This window comes from Netta rufina, assembly GCF_964035555.1.
Source record: "Netta rufina genome assembly, chromosome: 1".
Taxonomy (NCBI): Eukaryota; Metazoa; Chordata; class Aves; order Anseriformes; family Anatidae; genus Netta; species Netta rufina.
In genome coordinates, this window is record NC_140123.1 from 159,615,905 (window position 1) to 159,632,093 (window position 16,189).

The 16,189-nt window shown below is 47.6% G+C and overlaps 1 protein-coding gene across 1 annotated transcript in view; it reads left to right on the forward strand.

Annotated features, from left to right (window-relative positions):
• Positions 1–3,910: 3,910 nt before the first annotated feature.
• PLXNC1 (plexin C1) overlaps positions 3,911–16,189 on the forward strand; it is a gene marked incomplete at its 5' end in the record, with an annotated part of 68,718 nt that continues 56,439 nt past the window's right edge. Inside the window, 2 exons of the mRNA XM_084305875.1 lie at positions 3,911–4,909; positions 14,113–14,235. Of these exons, the coding sequence (XP_084162001.1) occupies positions 3,911–4,909; positions 14,113–14,235 (1,122 nt within the window). The remainder of the gene's footprint in view (positions 4,910–14,112; positions 14,236–16,189) is intronic.

Below are 16,189 nucleotides of genomic sequence, written 5' to 3' on the forward strand. Positions count from 1 at the left end.
TTGCGATGTTATCTGTATTGCAAGTGTGCCTTCCTGTAATCCTGTAATTTTATTTCCCATTTATATAGTGCCTTTCCTAATGTTGACCACGGAGCTTCCTTGAAATCTAACTAATTTTATTTCTCTCATAAATACAGCAGAGAAACAGGGGGTTCAGAGAGAGATTTTTCTTGTCCAGTGTTACATAGGAAGCTTGAGGCACAGGTCATCTAGAACAAAGGTTCCCTGGTTGTGTTTCTGACACAAAATCAACTTTCTCAGTGTCATCTTGGTTTTGATTATGAGCATTTTCAAACACACAGAAGAGCAAACTATTTTTCCTGTGTGTACTCCTCAGTTCCTTCTCTGTAACATTGCTACTGTATCTCAAAATACATTTGAAAAGAAAACAAATAATGTGACTTAAAAACTGCATTTTAGTTACACAATAAGGGCTGCCTGCTTTCTTATCCACATTTTTATAGTGCTTGTAATGAAAATAGGATGAAAATCTGCTTCCTTCCTTGCTCCTTCTCTCTCTCCCTCTTCTCCCTCTCTCCTTCCCTCCTTCCCTTCATTCCTTCTTTCCCTCCCTCTCCCACCATACAGGAAGCATTAATACCTGTGAATATTTTAATGTAGGCAAATATGACTAGTAGATTCATGAATTCAGGCCAATCTCCTCTACCTTCATTTGTATTATTTGCAGACCTTTCAGAGTTAATTGCTCATTTTTTGCAATAGCGGTAGGAAATTCCTCGAGGGTCACAAAGGAGTCTGTTCTTGAAGCTGACATTTCCTTGCTGTGAAGACCATCAAAAAATGCAAAAGGGACGGTAATTTTTAGACTAAATGATGCATTTAAAAAAAAAAATAAAATCTAACATTGCAAAATCAGTTTCAGTAATCAAATGCAGTTACTCTGTGAGGAACTGAATCTTTATCAGCAAAGATTTTTGAAAAGCTGCCCAGCATTTCCTTTTTATTTAGTCAACATTTAGTTACATTACAACATTAACTTAACTACAGAATGAGAAGTGCATTTTTTTCAAATATTACACTGATGATAAAATGCTTTACTGATAAATTTACCGATAATTGAGTAACGTTACCTGTTATTGCTTTATAAACAGCAGGTTATTTATCCTTTGAGAAAAAAAAATAAAAAAAAAAAAGATTTCAGAACCAAGCTAAGGTAACCATGTGCATTAAACGAACTGATCAGCCCAAATCTTAATTGGGTTTGGAGTTCCAAAACAGGAAAAATATTGAAGTTAAGCTAAATAAATTATAGAACATAAATCTCATTTATTGACTAATATTTTGTCAGATTCTCTGTGTAGTCATAACTGCTGAGAAATTTAGCATGCAGATCAGAAATAAGGTGGGAATTAGGCAGCTGATCCACAGTGGGAAAGGCAATCATAAGTTAATTCAGGATGTGTTCTGCTAATATTGATGAAGGTCTAAGAGAGCTCTTTGGAGTGAAGGAGGCTCATTTTGCTTCCCTAGCTTTTTTAGAAATTTAGGTTGGAGTGCCAGAGTTAGCCAGCAATGCTTTGTAAAATGTAAGACTAACAGGCAGGTGCCCTTGTTTGCCCCTTCTGAGGTGACTGAGAAATAAAACGTAGCCAACAACAGCATACCTGTACCAGCTACGGGACCAATGACCAAGACAGTATAGCAATATGACCTGCCATTTTCTGTGTAGTTTTTCTAAGAGCATTACAAACTAATTGCACCACTTTCCGGTCTTCTGTATTAAATAGGAATTATTACACTCAGCAACATTACGAAATAAACCCATAGCCTTGCTTTCTATTTCCATAACATCAGTAGGAGCTCAGCTCTGCTGGTGTCCTCCTGGGTACCTCAGGAAGGACAGGCTGAAGACAAGAGCTCCTCTTTACTTCATGGCTTTGAAAGGAACTGAGGGGACTCTGCCACTCATGGGCAAAACTTCATCCACTGATTTTCAGCATAAAGCCACTCCAGTGGCTCTCAGAAGTGTACACCAAATTCAGTGTTGCAAGACGAGGACCTGGTTCCAGCTGATGCTTCCCTGGGAAGAGGAAGGGAAGGACAGAAACAGAAAAGTGATGCAGGCAGGGATGAGTCTGGAGAATGGGGCTCCGAGTGCTGTCTGGGGAACAGGGGGCACGCAGCCTCCTGCCCTGCCTGGGTAGCATCTGCCACCCCACACAGCCAGGCTGTTCTCTAGTGACAGCAGCCACGTGCAGGCTATCTTTCACGGGTCCTAGAGCAAGCAAAACTTAAGGCAGAACATTGCTGTCTTTGTTGTCAGGGGCATCACACATTTAAGCAAATCAGTCATTCGGTGAAGTACATGTGGTATGTTTTAAACAAAGATCCAGAGAAACAGGTCATTTGGTCAGCCCTGAAAGCCAACGGATGCAGAGCTCAATGACTTGTGACTGGAGGGATGTCCACAGAGGGGGACAATGCTGGACGTGCTCTGTGGCCAGTACCAGAGGTGCCTTGCAGGTAGGAAGTTGGTGCACTCTCCCTCAGCCTCACAGTTGTGAGCACGACAAGTCAAGGCAGCACATGGTGCACTCGTGTGACACGTTCAGCCTCCTTTGAAAAGCTGCGTAAATTGTGTTTGTGTACACAGCCTATTTTGGTGATACCGGCACGATGATCGGTAATGCTTTGTTTACCTGCTGACAAGATGACAAGAAGTTCAGTCCCGCACAGGGAGCTGCAGGCAGTGTATGTTAGTAGTACACCTCGCATCCTCGTGCAACGATTCTCTTCCACGCTCCCCGTGCATTTTGTCGATCTTTGACACGTTGTGTAGCCACTGTGATAAGCAAACAAGTTGTGCAGGGTTTTGAATCTGATGGGTGTGTGCGTCCTAGCCCCTGATTGCTGCAAGTTGGTAAAATATTTTTGCTGACCAGAGCACCAGCAATTCTTGCACAATGATTCTTGTACGGAAATGGAGAAAGAGGACACAAATTCGCTAACTGCCCCGGTGCTTCCTACTTGGAAATATGGTGCTCAACTCATTAGTACAGGGGATATGTTTGTTCTAGTTCTTACTTTGCCCTGCTGTAAAGCCACTTTGGGGCAAAAGCAGTGTAAATGGAGGGTTGGTGTTAGAGAAAGTGGTGTCGTCTTGGAGAATTGTGTCCTCTTCCCAGTAGAAGGGGCCATGGGTTGTACGCCCATGCTCACCCAGACCTCAAAGGGAAACCCAACGGCGAGGACAAAACCGGGTCTCTGCCAGCTTCCACAGCCCCCTTTCCGTGCCCAACCGCGGCAGAAGCCCCTTGCCTGCCGGGCAGGGCTGGCGGGGCGGGCAGGGCGGAGCGGGGCGTTGTGCCCGCACCCCGCGGCTCTTTGTTCCCCGGCCGCCGGCTCCCGGCGGACCCCGGCAGCGACCCCCGCGGGGCTGCGGGCCCGGAGCCCTGCCGGGGGTGCCCCGAGGGGGTGCCAGCCCCGCGGGACGCCCGGCGGCGAGGCTCGGCGAGGCTCGGGGGGGTGTGGGCAGCGCTCGGCGCCCCGCCTCGCCCCCTCCCCTGCTTCCCCTCCCCTCCCCGTCCCCCCGCACGCCCGGCAGCGGGGCCGCCTCCCGCCCCTCGTCCGCGGCGAGGCGGGGAGCGGCGGCAGGGAAGGGAGGGAGGGAGCGAAGGAGGGGAAGCCAGGCGAGGCGAGGCGAGGCGAGCGGCGCCGCAGGGCGGCGAGGTGCCTGGGCAGCCCTCCCGGAGGAGCCCGGCCCACCGCTCCCGCACCGCGCCCCCTCCTCTCCTCTCCTCCCCGCCCCGCCGAGGAGGAGGAGGAGGAGGAGGAGGAGGAGGCGGCGGCGGCGGCGGCCGGCCCGGGGCGCAGCATGGCGCAGCGTCGCCCGCCGCCCGCCGCCGCCTGAAGGCGCCCCGCGGCGCCGAGCCCTGCGCTGCCCGCGCCCATGGCGCCGCCGGCCGGGCTGGGGCTGGGGCTGGGGCTGGGGCTGGGGCTGGGGCTGGGCTGGCTGCTGCCGGCCCTGCTGGCGGCGCTGGCGGGCGCCGGCGGCCCGCAGTCGTTCGAGCTGCCGGGGGCCCCCATCGACAACATCGAGGTGAGCGGCGGCGGCGTGCTGGTGGCCGGCGGCAGCTGCCTGTACGAGCTGCTGCCCGAGCTGCGGCCGCGCCGCCGGGTGCCGCCGCTGGCGGAGGGCTCGGGCTCGGGCTCGGGCTGCGGGGAGCCCCCCGGGGTGCGCAGCAAGCTGCTGCTGCCCTACGAGGAGCCCGGCGGCGGCGGCGTGCTGCTGGCCGGCTGGACGCGGGCGTCGGGCAGCTGCGAGGTGTGGGAGCGGCCGGCCTACCGCCAGCGCTTCAACCGCACCGAGGTGGTGAGCTGCCTGCCCGGCGGCTCCACGGCCGGCGTGGTGTTCCAGCAGGCCGGCGCCTGGTACCTGGCGGTGGCGGCCACCTACTCGGCCGGGCGCCGCGAGGCCAGGGAGGGCTGCGAGCCCTCCGAGTCCGACCAGACCACCGCCATCACCGTGCGCCCCACGGACTCGCTGCTGCCCAGCGAGGAGCTGGGCATCATCAAGTACGACGTGGAGCCGCTGCACTTCGTCGACGCGCTGTGGTGGGGCGGCCACCTCTTCTTCCCCTACTACCGCTGGAAGGCCAAGTCGGGCACGGACCCGGAGCCGCCCAGCATGGCCGTGCTGCACCAGCTGCAGCCCTCGGAGCGCGGCTTCTCCCTGCGAGGCCAGGTGTACCTGGACTGCGGCTGCAGGAGCCTGATCGTGTCCTCCAGCCTCATCCGCCAGGGCGCGAAGGGCTGGTGGGTGGGCGTCTTCAACCACAGCCACAGCGCCAAGACCTGGAACGCCACCGCCGTCTGCATCTTCGGGATGGAGGAGATGAGGGAGCAAGCCTGCGCCTCCACGCACTTCGCCGTCAACGAGAACCACTGCGTAAGTCTGGCCGGGGTTTTGCTAAGCTTTCGCCCTGCATGCCGGTCTTGTCGCTGGTGCTGCTTTTGCCGGTGCTGCTGTGCATGACTCGAGGGCTGTCCCCGGCGAGGGGACCCAAAGGCGAGCGAAGTTCAGGGGAACTTCAGAGCCGCGCTCAGCTTTGCGCATCAGCCCTGGCGCCAGCAGCCCTGAAGATCTGCGCGGCGCTTTCTGTTTCTAAAGAGACGATCCCTTAGCAGATCCTGGAGCGTCCTTCCCAGCTATGTCTCAGGAAGGATGTGTCTGAGGGAACACCTGAGGGCATGCTGGGTCAGGCTCAAGACTTGGGCTGTTCACTCAGTGCGCCCTTTTCTGCCAAGAATTAGTCATACCTCATTTTATTTTCCACAGAGCCTAGATAAAGCATCTCCTACCTTATTCTGTGCATTCACATCTCGTGTCATTGCAGCTACATCAGAAATGGAAAAAAAGCCCATCAGTTTGACTCCTGTGCACTGGGCTGTGCTTGTTGTTATGCCCATTGCTCACGAGTTATTTATGCTTGCTTGCTCGGTGGCGGGTGTTCTCCAGACCTCCCGGGACTGGCCTTGCTCAAGAGGGCCCGCAAGCCCCCCAGACAAGCACGCACAGCAGACAGCAGTAGCCAGTGTGTATTTGTTGTCTCAGTGGTTACATTTTCAGAGGTAAGCGGTACCCCATGGAGATCCCCTGGTCAGCTCTTTCTGTACCACTGTCTCGTGAACTCCTTCCTCTTTTGTAGGGTGGCCTGTGCACATGGAGAGAGGGTGGGCAAGGCTACCTGCTTTGCTGTGGCCTTGGCAGCTAGTAAAGAAATGAACTGAAAAGGAAATTCGGGAAGCTAAAAATGTAATTCAGGACAAGAAGGTGCTTTTGCAAGGCCCATCCGTGCTTTCAAGTCACACTCAGAGTCTTTTCAGAGCTGTGGAGAAAGGAACAATGCTGAAAAGTACCAGGGGGAACCACAGGGGATCGAGCAAGCCATCGTAAAGCAAGCCGTATCTTTTTGCAGCTCCAGAGCCATCTGTGGAGTCTGCAGCTTAACTCCTGAATCCTTACACTGTTATGACAGGAGTTTGCTGGAAACTCCTTGAAAGAAGTGTAGTAGTCTCTCCTGGGCGACAAAATGTAGCCCACAGCAAAGCAGAGTGCCGAGATTCTTCCAAATAAAAGCTACCAGAGGGCACATATGATTCATTCTGCTCAGTTCCCTGCTGAATTGCAACACCACTGCCAGTGTCAGAGGATGTCATTATGAATGGGAACACCCATTTCACCATGTGGGTGAAACAACTGTGCTGAAGTAAATAGTGAAACTCTCACAACAGAGCCAGAGCCAGTTCTCTGATATCCAGTGCCAATTTGTAACTTAGTGCGTGATTATGGTGCTCTCACAAGGCAAACTTGCTGAATGAATCGGAAGTCTCATCCTCATCCCCAAATATCTGCTTGCTAGTTGGATTTGCAATTTGCATTCCTTATTTCTAATTACTCCTGGGTTTTCTTCAGAAGGTGCTTTCTGAGCATGCAGAAGCAGAAAAATGAAATTTCCCTGGGCAGCAGATCCTTTATAAGCACTTTTCAAAGCCCCGTGCTACAAGTTCCAGAGGAGTCCCTGGGAATTCACAGGGTAAGGTAGCACATGTCAGGTCAGGCAGATACCTCCCTGACCTGTGCTCCTCTCAGTCTCCTCTCTCCATCACATCCAAATGGCTGAATACGAAAAGTCAGTGATCCACTGATCAGACAGATCAAAGGATCTGTCTGATTTACACTGGACTCCTGTTACTCCAAAGTTACTTTCATAACCCCAAAATCTTGTCTCCTTCCTGGAAATGTACGTTATATTTGGGCACAGTGCTGAAGAATCCCAACATTAAAAAGGACCAAAGTGATTGCCTGACATTATGTCCCTAACTACAGTGATGTCATTAATCATGGTATTTTGGCACAACAGTACGTACAGTTTACCACCGATGGGATAATGGTATTTTAATATTTTGTGTGATCACAGGACATCGGGGTGTTGTGTAGTAATACGACCTGTAGCGTTACATGACTAACTGTGTTCCCTTTTTTAAGCTAATGATATGTGCTTATAGTTTATAAACATATAAATAAATGCATCTAGTTCAGCTGTAATATGTTTTTTATAGTACAGAAGGTTAGGCTAGGCTAATGCAGAATGCTTTTGTAGATGACAGGCCCATATGCTGCTGCTTCTGGGTTGTTTGAGTCCAGATCCTTCTACTGTCTCTCACCAAATCATGAGTCCCTGTGAAAGTGGAACATACCCTTCTCTGACTCAGAAGCGTGCAGAGTACGGAGCTGGCAGGGAGATAGCGCGCAGCGCGTCAGACAGCACGCAGCATGCGAGGAAGTTGTGTGCCATCCCTGGCACGGGCTGTGGCCAGAAAGGATGGCTTTGGAGCACAGAGCATCGGGAGCGTGTTGTAGGGGGTGTGTAGACAAGCAGCAGTGCTTACATGTGCCTCTGTGTCCAGTCTTCTGAAGACGGTGTTGGGACAGAGGAAAAGAGTGTGTTATAACATGATGATCACCTGGAATTCAAGACCTGGATGGTGTCTGTGGCTGGTGGACCTTGTCAAACATGATCCTGACGTTTGTGTTGAAGATGTTAAGCACTGTAGTGTGCTGCGGGTCTTAATTGCCTTTGCTGGGTGCACTTGAACTGTCGAGCTCAGACATGATGTGATGAGGTGTGTGTGCACGGACACATCCTGTCAGTTTGTGTAGGGACTGCAAATACAATTTCCTCACTGCAGGAATATGGTTTTTAGCGAGAGCATGTTAGGGATCGGTGGCAGTTTATCTTCCTTCCGATCCTGTCATTCCTCACATTTCTGTAATTACTCTGATTACTCTTAAGCAAGACATCCTCATCCCTCTCTGTACCCACGCGGCTGCTTGTGCTTGCACTGTGTTGGCACTGCGATTCTGAATGGCACACTGCAAGAGGGGCTCACCCAGAGGTGTTTGTGCTCCTGACATCCCTGCCGTGCTATTGCTGCACGCCCTACCGTGAGCTCATTCCTGTAAGGTACCAAGCTTTCTGGCCCTATCCCAGTAAAGCACTTAAGAGCATATTTAACATTAGGCATACGAGTAGTTCTGTCATCTTCAGAGGAGATGCCCATGCATTTAAGGTTAAGTGTGAACTTGAGTACCTCCCTGGACTGGTGCCAAACTGCTTACCGTCCTGCAGGAGCTCATGGTAGGTGTGTGGTCTCTGCTCACGGACCACGACTTAAGCCCGCGTAGACATTTGCAGTAAGATTTGATGCTGGATTTGACTCTGTCATTCAAAATCAGTTATTTTTAAGATCTTTGCTTACCAGCTGTATCAAAAAGTATTTGACTCCAACAAATTCTTTGGAATCTCTGCTTATAAGAAGAAGCTAAGTTCGTTTAATTTCTTGCAGTATGTGAGAAATGCAATGCACAGAGCATTTTGTCCTACTTGGCTGTGTTTATTCTGGATGTATGCAACATTGTTATTTCCAGAAACATGATCTGTAACAAGCAAGAGAAAAGTGACCTCTTAGATGAAACTGTGAAAATATTTTGCAATTTTATATTCAACTTGTTTTCCTCTTATCCATATCTCTTCATTTTGAGTATATCTGCTTATGTACACTGTTGAGGTGTATGTTATTGAACTTGATAGCGTAAACTATGTGTACATAAGTACATCATCTTCACGATTTCCATAGTCATTACATCTGAAGTTGCCAAATCTTTTTCTCAGTTTCTTTTCAGAAGCGTGACTGAGCACTAACAAACATTTTTGGTGGATCATAATTATGAAGTAGAAGCTCCTTAGCCAGGACATACAAGGCATGCTGGAATCTTTCACAAACTTGTTCCAGAAGCTCATGAGCTTTAAGAAGGGCTTTGCTTCTGTTGTTCCGTGGCTGAACAGGAGCTGCTAGAATCTCAGATCTCTCCCAGAGATCCCAGGATCTTGTGGATCACAGATAGGCTGAGACGGTTGCTAAATGATAAGATATTTCTGTTGAATTTTCATCTGCTATTTAATGCAAGTAAGGATACATAACAGCCTGTTCTTTGAATTTTTGCGTTATTCAGTGGGTGCTAAGTATGTGAGTCGGTATGTGCTCCTTAATTTATCGAGCATAATTTGTAACCCTGGGACAAATCTTAGCTGGTAGATTCAGGTGTTGAAGTCACCGGAGTTGCATTAGTTTAATCATGACCATTAATTTGCAGGAATGACATTTGAATTTGTCTGGTAATTCATTCCGAAAGATTCGTGATCTTTTATTTAAGGAGAGATTTACAGACTTGTAAATATCATTTGGTATCAAAAATTGACCCTGTAATTAACTTTCCGGTAGTAAAGTCATCTCCTGTGTATTACCAGGCTGCTAGTATTTCATCTGATGTTTGACAGACTTATCGAATTAACATTTCTAGAGTGAATATTTCCGCCCAGTTGCAGTGAATTTCCAGTTTCGGTTTGCCCATGTTTGGTGTGGGAAGTAAGCCACATGAGACTTCTAAATTCTCACATTACCAGTAAGAAGAAGAGTTGCTTTTGTCGTCTGGCTTCACGAGGTGTTCTGAGTGAGAAATTTTGGGAGCCTGGGGACTCCTGAACAGAGGACTTGCTTCCTTGGGACCAGAGAGTCATTCAGGTTGGAAAGAGCTTCAGAGGAGGTCTCCAGTTCAGCTTCCTGCATGGGTCAGCTCCGAGATCAGACAGGGTTGCACCGGGCTTTGTTCTGTTGGAGCTTGAAAACTCCATGGATGGAAACTGCACTACCTATTCTGCAAAATTGTCCTCATCAGGATTTTTCTTATTTAAAGTGTCATATCCACAGGAAACCTCCCCTTTTTCAGTTTGTGGACATTATTGGTTGTTGTCCTGCATGCACCTCACTAAAGAGTTTGGCTGTGCATCTCCTGTCCCTCTGACACCGTGTATTTCTCCATGTTCTTGATAAAGATATTGAGTAGGACATGTCCCAGGGTAGGTTCCCTGAGGAATTCTACCCATAACTAATCTGTAGGTAGAGTACAAACCATTAACTGATACTCCTTGAGCCTGATGATCCATCAGGTTTTTGACCCATCCCTCAGTCCTGCTGTATAGCCTTCAACATCTCAACTTGGATACAAAAAGGCTGTGGGAAATGGTGTCAAGAGCCTGCTAAAGTCAAAGTAAATGACATCCACTGTCCTTTTTGAAGATGGGTTGCAATGTTTGCCTTTCTTCAGTTGTTGGAGACTTACTCTGATCTCCACAATCTCTGAAGTATGAGAGAATGACCTTGCAGTAATATCACTCTTTCAGCATCTTCCTACAGATCCCATCTGGTCCCTAGAAATTCTGTAAGTTGAGATTTCTTAAGAGACCCATGGCTAAATCCTTTCCCACTAACCAGTTCCCTGAACAAGCTGAAGTCTGGTCTCCTGAAGTCCAGGGATCTGTACTCTGCTGTTTGTTCCTCACTGCCCTCAGGATCCTGAACTCAGTTATCTCATAGGTACTACAGCAGAGACTGCCACTGATTATCACATCTCCGGTCAGTTCTTCCTTGTTTGTGGGTAGCAAATCCAGGAAAGCATCACCCTTCACTGGCCCCATAGGACTGACAAAACCTGGGGTCCTCTCTCCTTCACTTTGCCCCCAGAGCTTTGTAGTCCTGATTTGCTACAGGCAGTGTCTTAGGTGTCCATGTGGGTGTGCAACAGTGGGTGGTAGTCTAAGGAATGGAAAATCATTGGCAGTCTCTCTGCAATGTACTGGATCAGGGCCCCTAAAAAAAGAAACCCATTTTAACAGCAAGACTGTTTAGCAGATGTGTGCCTTCATCTCTCACAGAAGGGAATCTCCAACCACTGTCACCCACCACTTCCTCTTGCTCTCTCTGCTAGTGCTCAGTTCAAGCCCAGTTGGTTTCAAAGCCTTTTTTAATGGAGCTTGTTCTCCCTCACTGCTTAGTAGTGCGCTTCACTGATTCTGTAAATTCAGAACTGAGGGTGGAGTAGGAGCATTTCTTCTGCTGCAAGAAGTCACACGTTTCTAGCCTCCCGTGTCTCAGGAGCCTCCATCAGCCTCTTCCACGAGGGTAGCCTCTGACTGACCCTCCTGCCTTGCATCGTGAGGCTCAGGACCTTTCTCTGTGAAGACCCTCACATTTCCTGCCACCCTCCCTCACGTTTTGCAGTTTGCACACCTGGGTTTGTCCTCCAGCATTGCTATGCTATATACCACTTAAAAAAAATGATGAAAATAAATTTTTGGAACAGTTTGTCTCCTTGATTGTTTGTGATTAATAAAGGCTCACTGCATGCACCAGTATTTGCTACCCTCTGATGTAGTAGCCACTGATGGAAGAGTTTGAAGGGTGGTAAAGTTCAGGAAGAAGAATGAGTTTCCGTAAGATTTTTCCCTCTAGGAAAGACATTTTTGTATTGTTCCAGTGTTGGCTATTGCTATACAGTGCTCACAGGTTGTGTGCCCTTTTGTATAGCTGCACCCATTTGTTCACTATGGATTTGCAAATCCTTAATTTTTGCCTTTTGGCCAACTGCAATATGTTGAATGTTGAGTGAGCTAAAATGCTGCCCTTTCCTCTGAGGTGAGCAATGTAAAAGAATCAAGAGGAAATCAAGACAGAAACTAGAAGTGGGAATATGATTGCTGCAGCTGGAATCATACAGAGATAAACCTGAAAAAGAGGTGCAAAATATGAAATGAGTATAAATGCCTTTCGTGCCAATAACCAAACAGCACAGAAGGGTTGATCTTAAAAGCAAGATGCAAGTTAAGTCAAGAGATCTCTAAGCTTACCTGTTTATGTGAAGATTTTTGGGAACAAAACAATAAAATAGAAGGTTGAACTGAAAAATTTACAAAAAAAAAGAAAAAAAAATAAAAGTCTTCTGCAGCAGTATTTGTCTTTTCTTTTGCATTTCTTGTGTTTGAATGAGCCTGAAAGTGTTACAGCGTAGATGACTGTGGAGATGAATGACTCCTCAAGTATAAGGGAAGTTTAGACTGTAAATATGTTTTAGGGCTGGATTTGTCTGTGAAAGAAAAAGCTTGGGAAGGCCCTACAGTGCTGTAACCCCATTAGTCACAGTGGAAGAAGTAAAAGGGCTTGTTAAAAAAATCAGTGCACTTGGAAGAGGGATGACAGAAGGGTGAAAGCAGCAGCTGCACCCTGGAGGGAATGGGCATGCTGGAGAAATAGGTTGCAAAGGAGAGAAGACTATTTTTGTTGTGACTGCCCACCATCTAAATTCCTCCTCTCCTTATCTGTATTAGCTCAATGTCGCAGTGACCCTCCCTCCAGCAAACAGAGTGAGGGGAGGAGGCTTCCACACTTGTCAGTACTGGTTCCTCAGTCAGATGAGGAGGATGCACTGATATGACACTAGTTATTTTACTAGTATGTGGGTCAAAATAAAATCTGGCAGCAAAGCTTTTCAGAGACTGGGTGAGTCCTCCCTTCTTCTGTGATGTTATTGTACAGAGTCTGCAAGGAACTTAGGGTGGTTTGTCTTCCTCACGCTGCTATACAGTGCACTGAGAAAAAAATCCTAATTCTCTTGGAAATCAAAGCCTAGAACACTTCATCTCCTCACTCCTTGGTCTGAGCGAGGGCTCATTGTCTGCACCAGTGCTGGAGTTTGTTACCCTCTGATCTAATAAAAAAGTGAGTTAGCTTTTTCCACCTCAAAATGCTTGCAATCATTTTTTTCCCCCATATATAAAACAGATCTCTGTGGCACTAAAGGCTCATACCAAACTGGGTTTTACTGGAGTTCTGTGCCACTACATGACAGTTCCTATGTCTTCTTCCTGTTGCATGAAAAAAAAAAAAAAGAAAGAAAAAAAAACTTTAAATATTAAAGTTAATCAAGTCTTCTTTTACTCCAAGTGACCGTTCTTGCAAGCTAATTAAAATAATTCAGATGACTGAAAAAGATTTTAATTGACTTAGGATTGCTGTTCAGAAAAAAATGTATTTCTATATGGAAAGGCTTTTTGGGGTTAAGCCATCATCCTAGCATGCAGGAGAGCTGGATTCAGCTGTTACCATGTTAGAGATTTGCTTCGTAACTTTGAGAAATGCATTCACGTTTCTGCAAAATGTAGATACTAAGGGTCCCTTCTTACACTGTGTCTTGTGTGTTAAAGCAAAATAAGGTCTCATACTCAGAGGGTTCCTGTAGTTTTAGGGATCTGTCCTTGAGGCTAAAATTCTGGGCATTTTATGCTGATATATAGGGCTTGTTCCCAAAGACCTGGTTCTGCCTGAGCTCTTCTCCCACTCTCTCACACAGTAAGGGCTTCCTTTCAAAACTTGGTTGTCTACAGTAAAGGTGATAGGTCTGGGTTATTTGGCTTGGGGTTTCTTATTCCACAAAATACAGGGATTCCCTACCCATTTTTTTCTTTCATGAGCTGCTTACATACATTTGTCTCTTAACTTCATCCAGTTTGGACAGAGAATTGCAGGTAACATTTTGATTTTAAAGTTCATGGAAATACTTTTATGCTCTCCTTGACATGAACTTTATGCTGCTTTATGTAATTTTTATATTTATGTAATAAGGTCTCAACTTCCTTTAGTGTAAAGCAGGAAACCATGCAGGCAGATGAAGCTCTTCATTTTCTGACACACAAAAAAAAAGGCTGTGTGTTTGAAGTCTGCTTTCTCCAGAACATTTGCATGCCTTTAAAAGTGGTTGCTGAGTGTATATGTAGCCTTTATAATACATGATGTCAGGTGATGGGAAAACATGGCTTCATTGAGAAGTACTGGCAATCCAGAATAGGTCTGGGGCCTTATGTCCCCCAAAAGAGATTTTTTTTTTGCAAAGCAATGTGCTGCTATTAGACTAAATTTGTGTCCCACTGAGATCAGTGGTTTAGCTGCAGTATATGTAATCCCTATCATGGATATGACCAGTTGCCATGTATAAAAAAAGTAGTTTTCTGTGACATTTCCAAAGATATGTTGCTCTGAAATTCTGCCAGAATAAAAATGTCACCCACACTATTTTCTGAAGTTGAGTTTTCTGAGAATCTTTCCAGGGATTCTCTCTCTCTTTTTTTTTTTTTAATTAACATTTTGCATTACAGGTGAATAGTTTTGTAATGATTTTCTCCTATTTCTGATTTTCAGGAGGAACGATCAATCAAGAAATCACCTACCTTGATTCACTCTGGATTAGCGGCTGTTTATGGCACAGTTGTTTTAAATCAGATAGTTCTCTTTCTGGGAACAGATGATGGACAGTTACTGAAGGTAAGTGGAGAGTGGGAATTTCTCCCTTCTGCATCAGCTACTGCCATGCTCACATGCAGTATTTTTTCCTATTGTTTAGGCACTGGATTATAAACAGATATACCACCCTGCATCTCTGAATTTCTTTTTTGTTTGTTTGTGAAGTAACTGCTGCATTGTTACTTGGAGAACAAGATAACTTCCAAAAGCAATTATGTACCCTGTTTAGAATTCATGGAAGCATTTCATTAATCTGCTAATGCCCACGGTAATCAATTTATGGACTGTGGAGTTCTCATTTACTCTGTCTTTTGTTTACTTCTTTGCTTTGATTTTTTGTTAAGTGAGGTAAAGAGCGTGGCTATCCCCTGTAGTCGCTCCAACGAAGGACCGCTGGGACCCAGCCTGGTGCCTGTGGTCACAGGGTCTCAGCCCAGGCTGGGGATGTGGCTGCTGCTTTCCCCTTTGCAGGTCCCACCAGCAGCAAAGCTGAGCATGTATCCAGAGAGACACGGGCTGCCTTCAGCAGCACTTACACACAGGCCTCATGTAAAACACAGACACACAGATGAGGCCCGTTCCTCCTCCAGCTGTTAGAGCCGGAAGGTCACTGGTGCAGGCACACTCACAGCACTCTCCAGGTTCACAGGCACACATGTATGGATCCTTCAAGTACTGGCATGGCTGCTCAGCCTGCGTAGCATCCGTGACTGGATTCTGGGCCTGCTTACCCACTTTACGGGTGGCCTACTGGCTGCTCCAGCCTGAAGTCTGCTGCACACACGCAGCACTCACAGACTCGTCCCTCATGCACACCGCATCCGCAGGTCCCCCTGGGCGTACCAGCATGGACTCCTTGCCCACCTGATACCCGACCTGGATCCAAGGTGCCTGCTACTTGCTGCCTGGTCCAGCTTAAAGTTTGCTGGCAAATACACAGGCACACCCCACACACAGCAGGCTGGGGAAGATACAGACACATGGGCCCCTCCAGCAGCCAGCACCAGGCACAGGGGCTGTAACCTTCAGCCCCGCTCCAGCCGCCAGTGTGGAGCCCGTACTCACCTCACCCGCATTGGCCCCCCCAGTAGCTGATTTGGGAACATAGACCGGCTCTGTCCCATGGCAGGGAGCAGAAGACCCCACTCACTCCAGTGTGTGATGCTAGGACTCCACTCTCTTCAGTTGCTGGCACCACAGGCTGGGGACATCTACACTCCCAGTATGACTCCAGCAGCTGGCACTGACGTTCCCTCACACACACACAGGTCTGGCCAGGAGCTGGCAAGTAGTCCTTGCAGCATGTACACTGAGGGACAGTGTGAATATGCACAGAAAGAGTCAAGGAAAGATTTAATGGGAAAATAAGAGAAGATAGGACAGACGGTGGTGATCAGACGCAGGACTTGGCCAGACAAGTGCACCGACGGGCCCTGTTACATGTGACCAGCCCTTTTATACCCTTTTAAACCTCTCCCCACCTCTTTGTCCCTCCTGCCCCTGCACATCCCTGTGGGTTTGCAGAACTCTGCAGTTTCTGCACCCTCCCGGTCTCCATGGCTCTCATGGTTCACAATCTTGTCAGCTGTAAAGGCCAGATTGACCTTCCTGAAACCAGAACCTGCAGTTTGATAGCCCAGCAACAAGTGTGACTGGGATGTTTCTGTTGTGTGACTGTCTCCCAGATTAGAAGTCCTCTACCAGATAACCTTGCTGGAATAAAGATTCCCACATTGTCTCATGCCCTCATCGATTTCTGTTACTGACCAGACTTGGTTCCCATCACTGTCTCCCTTTTCCTTGTTGCCTTGGAAAAGGTCCTTGAGCAGGTACCGTTAAAGGAGCAGACACTCTCCTTCTACATACCCTTACATTTACCAGTGGAAATATTAAATATTGGTAGATTTGGGGAGCATGGCCAAAGAGCATATTTATTTATTCGTTGGCCTGTATGATGTGAATGGCTGTCCATTAG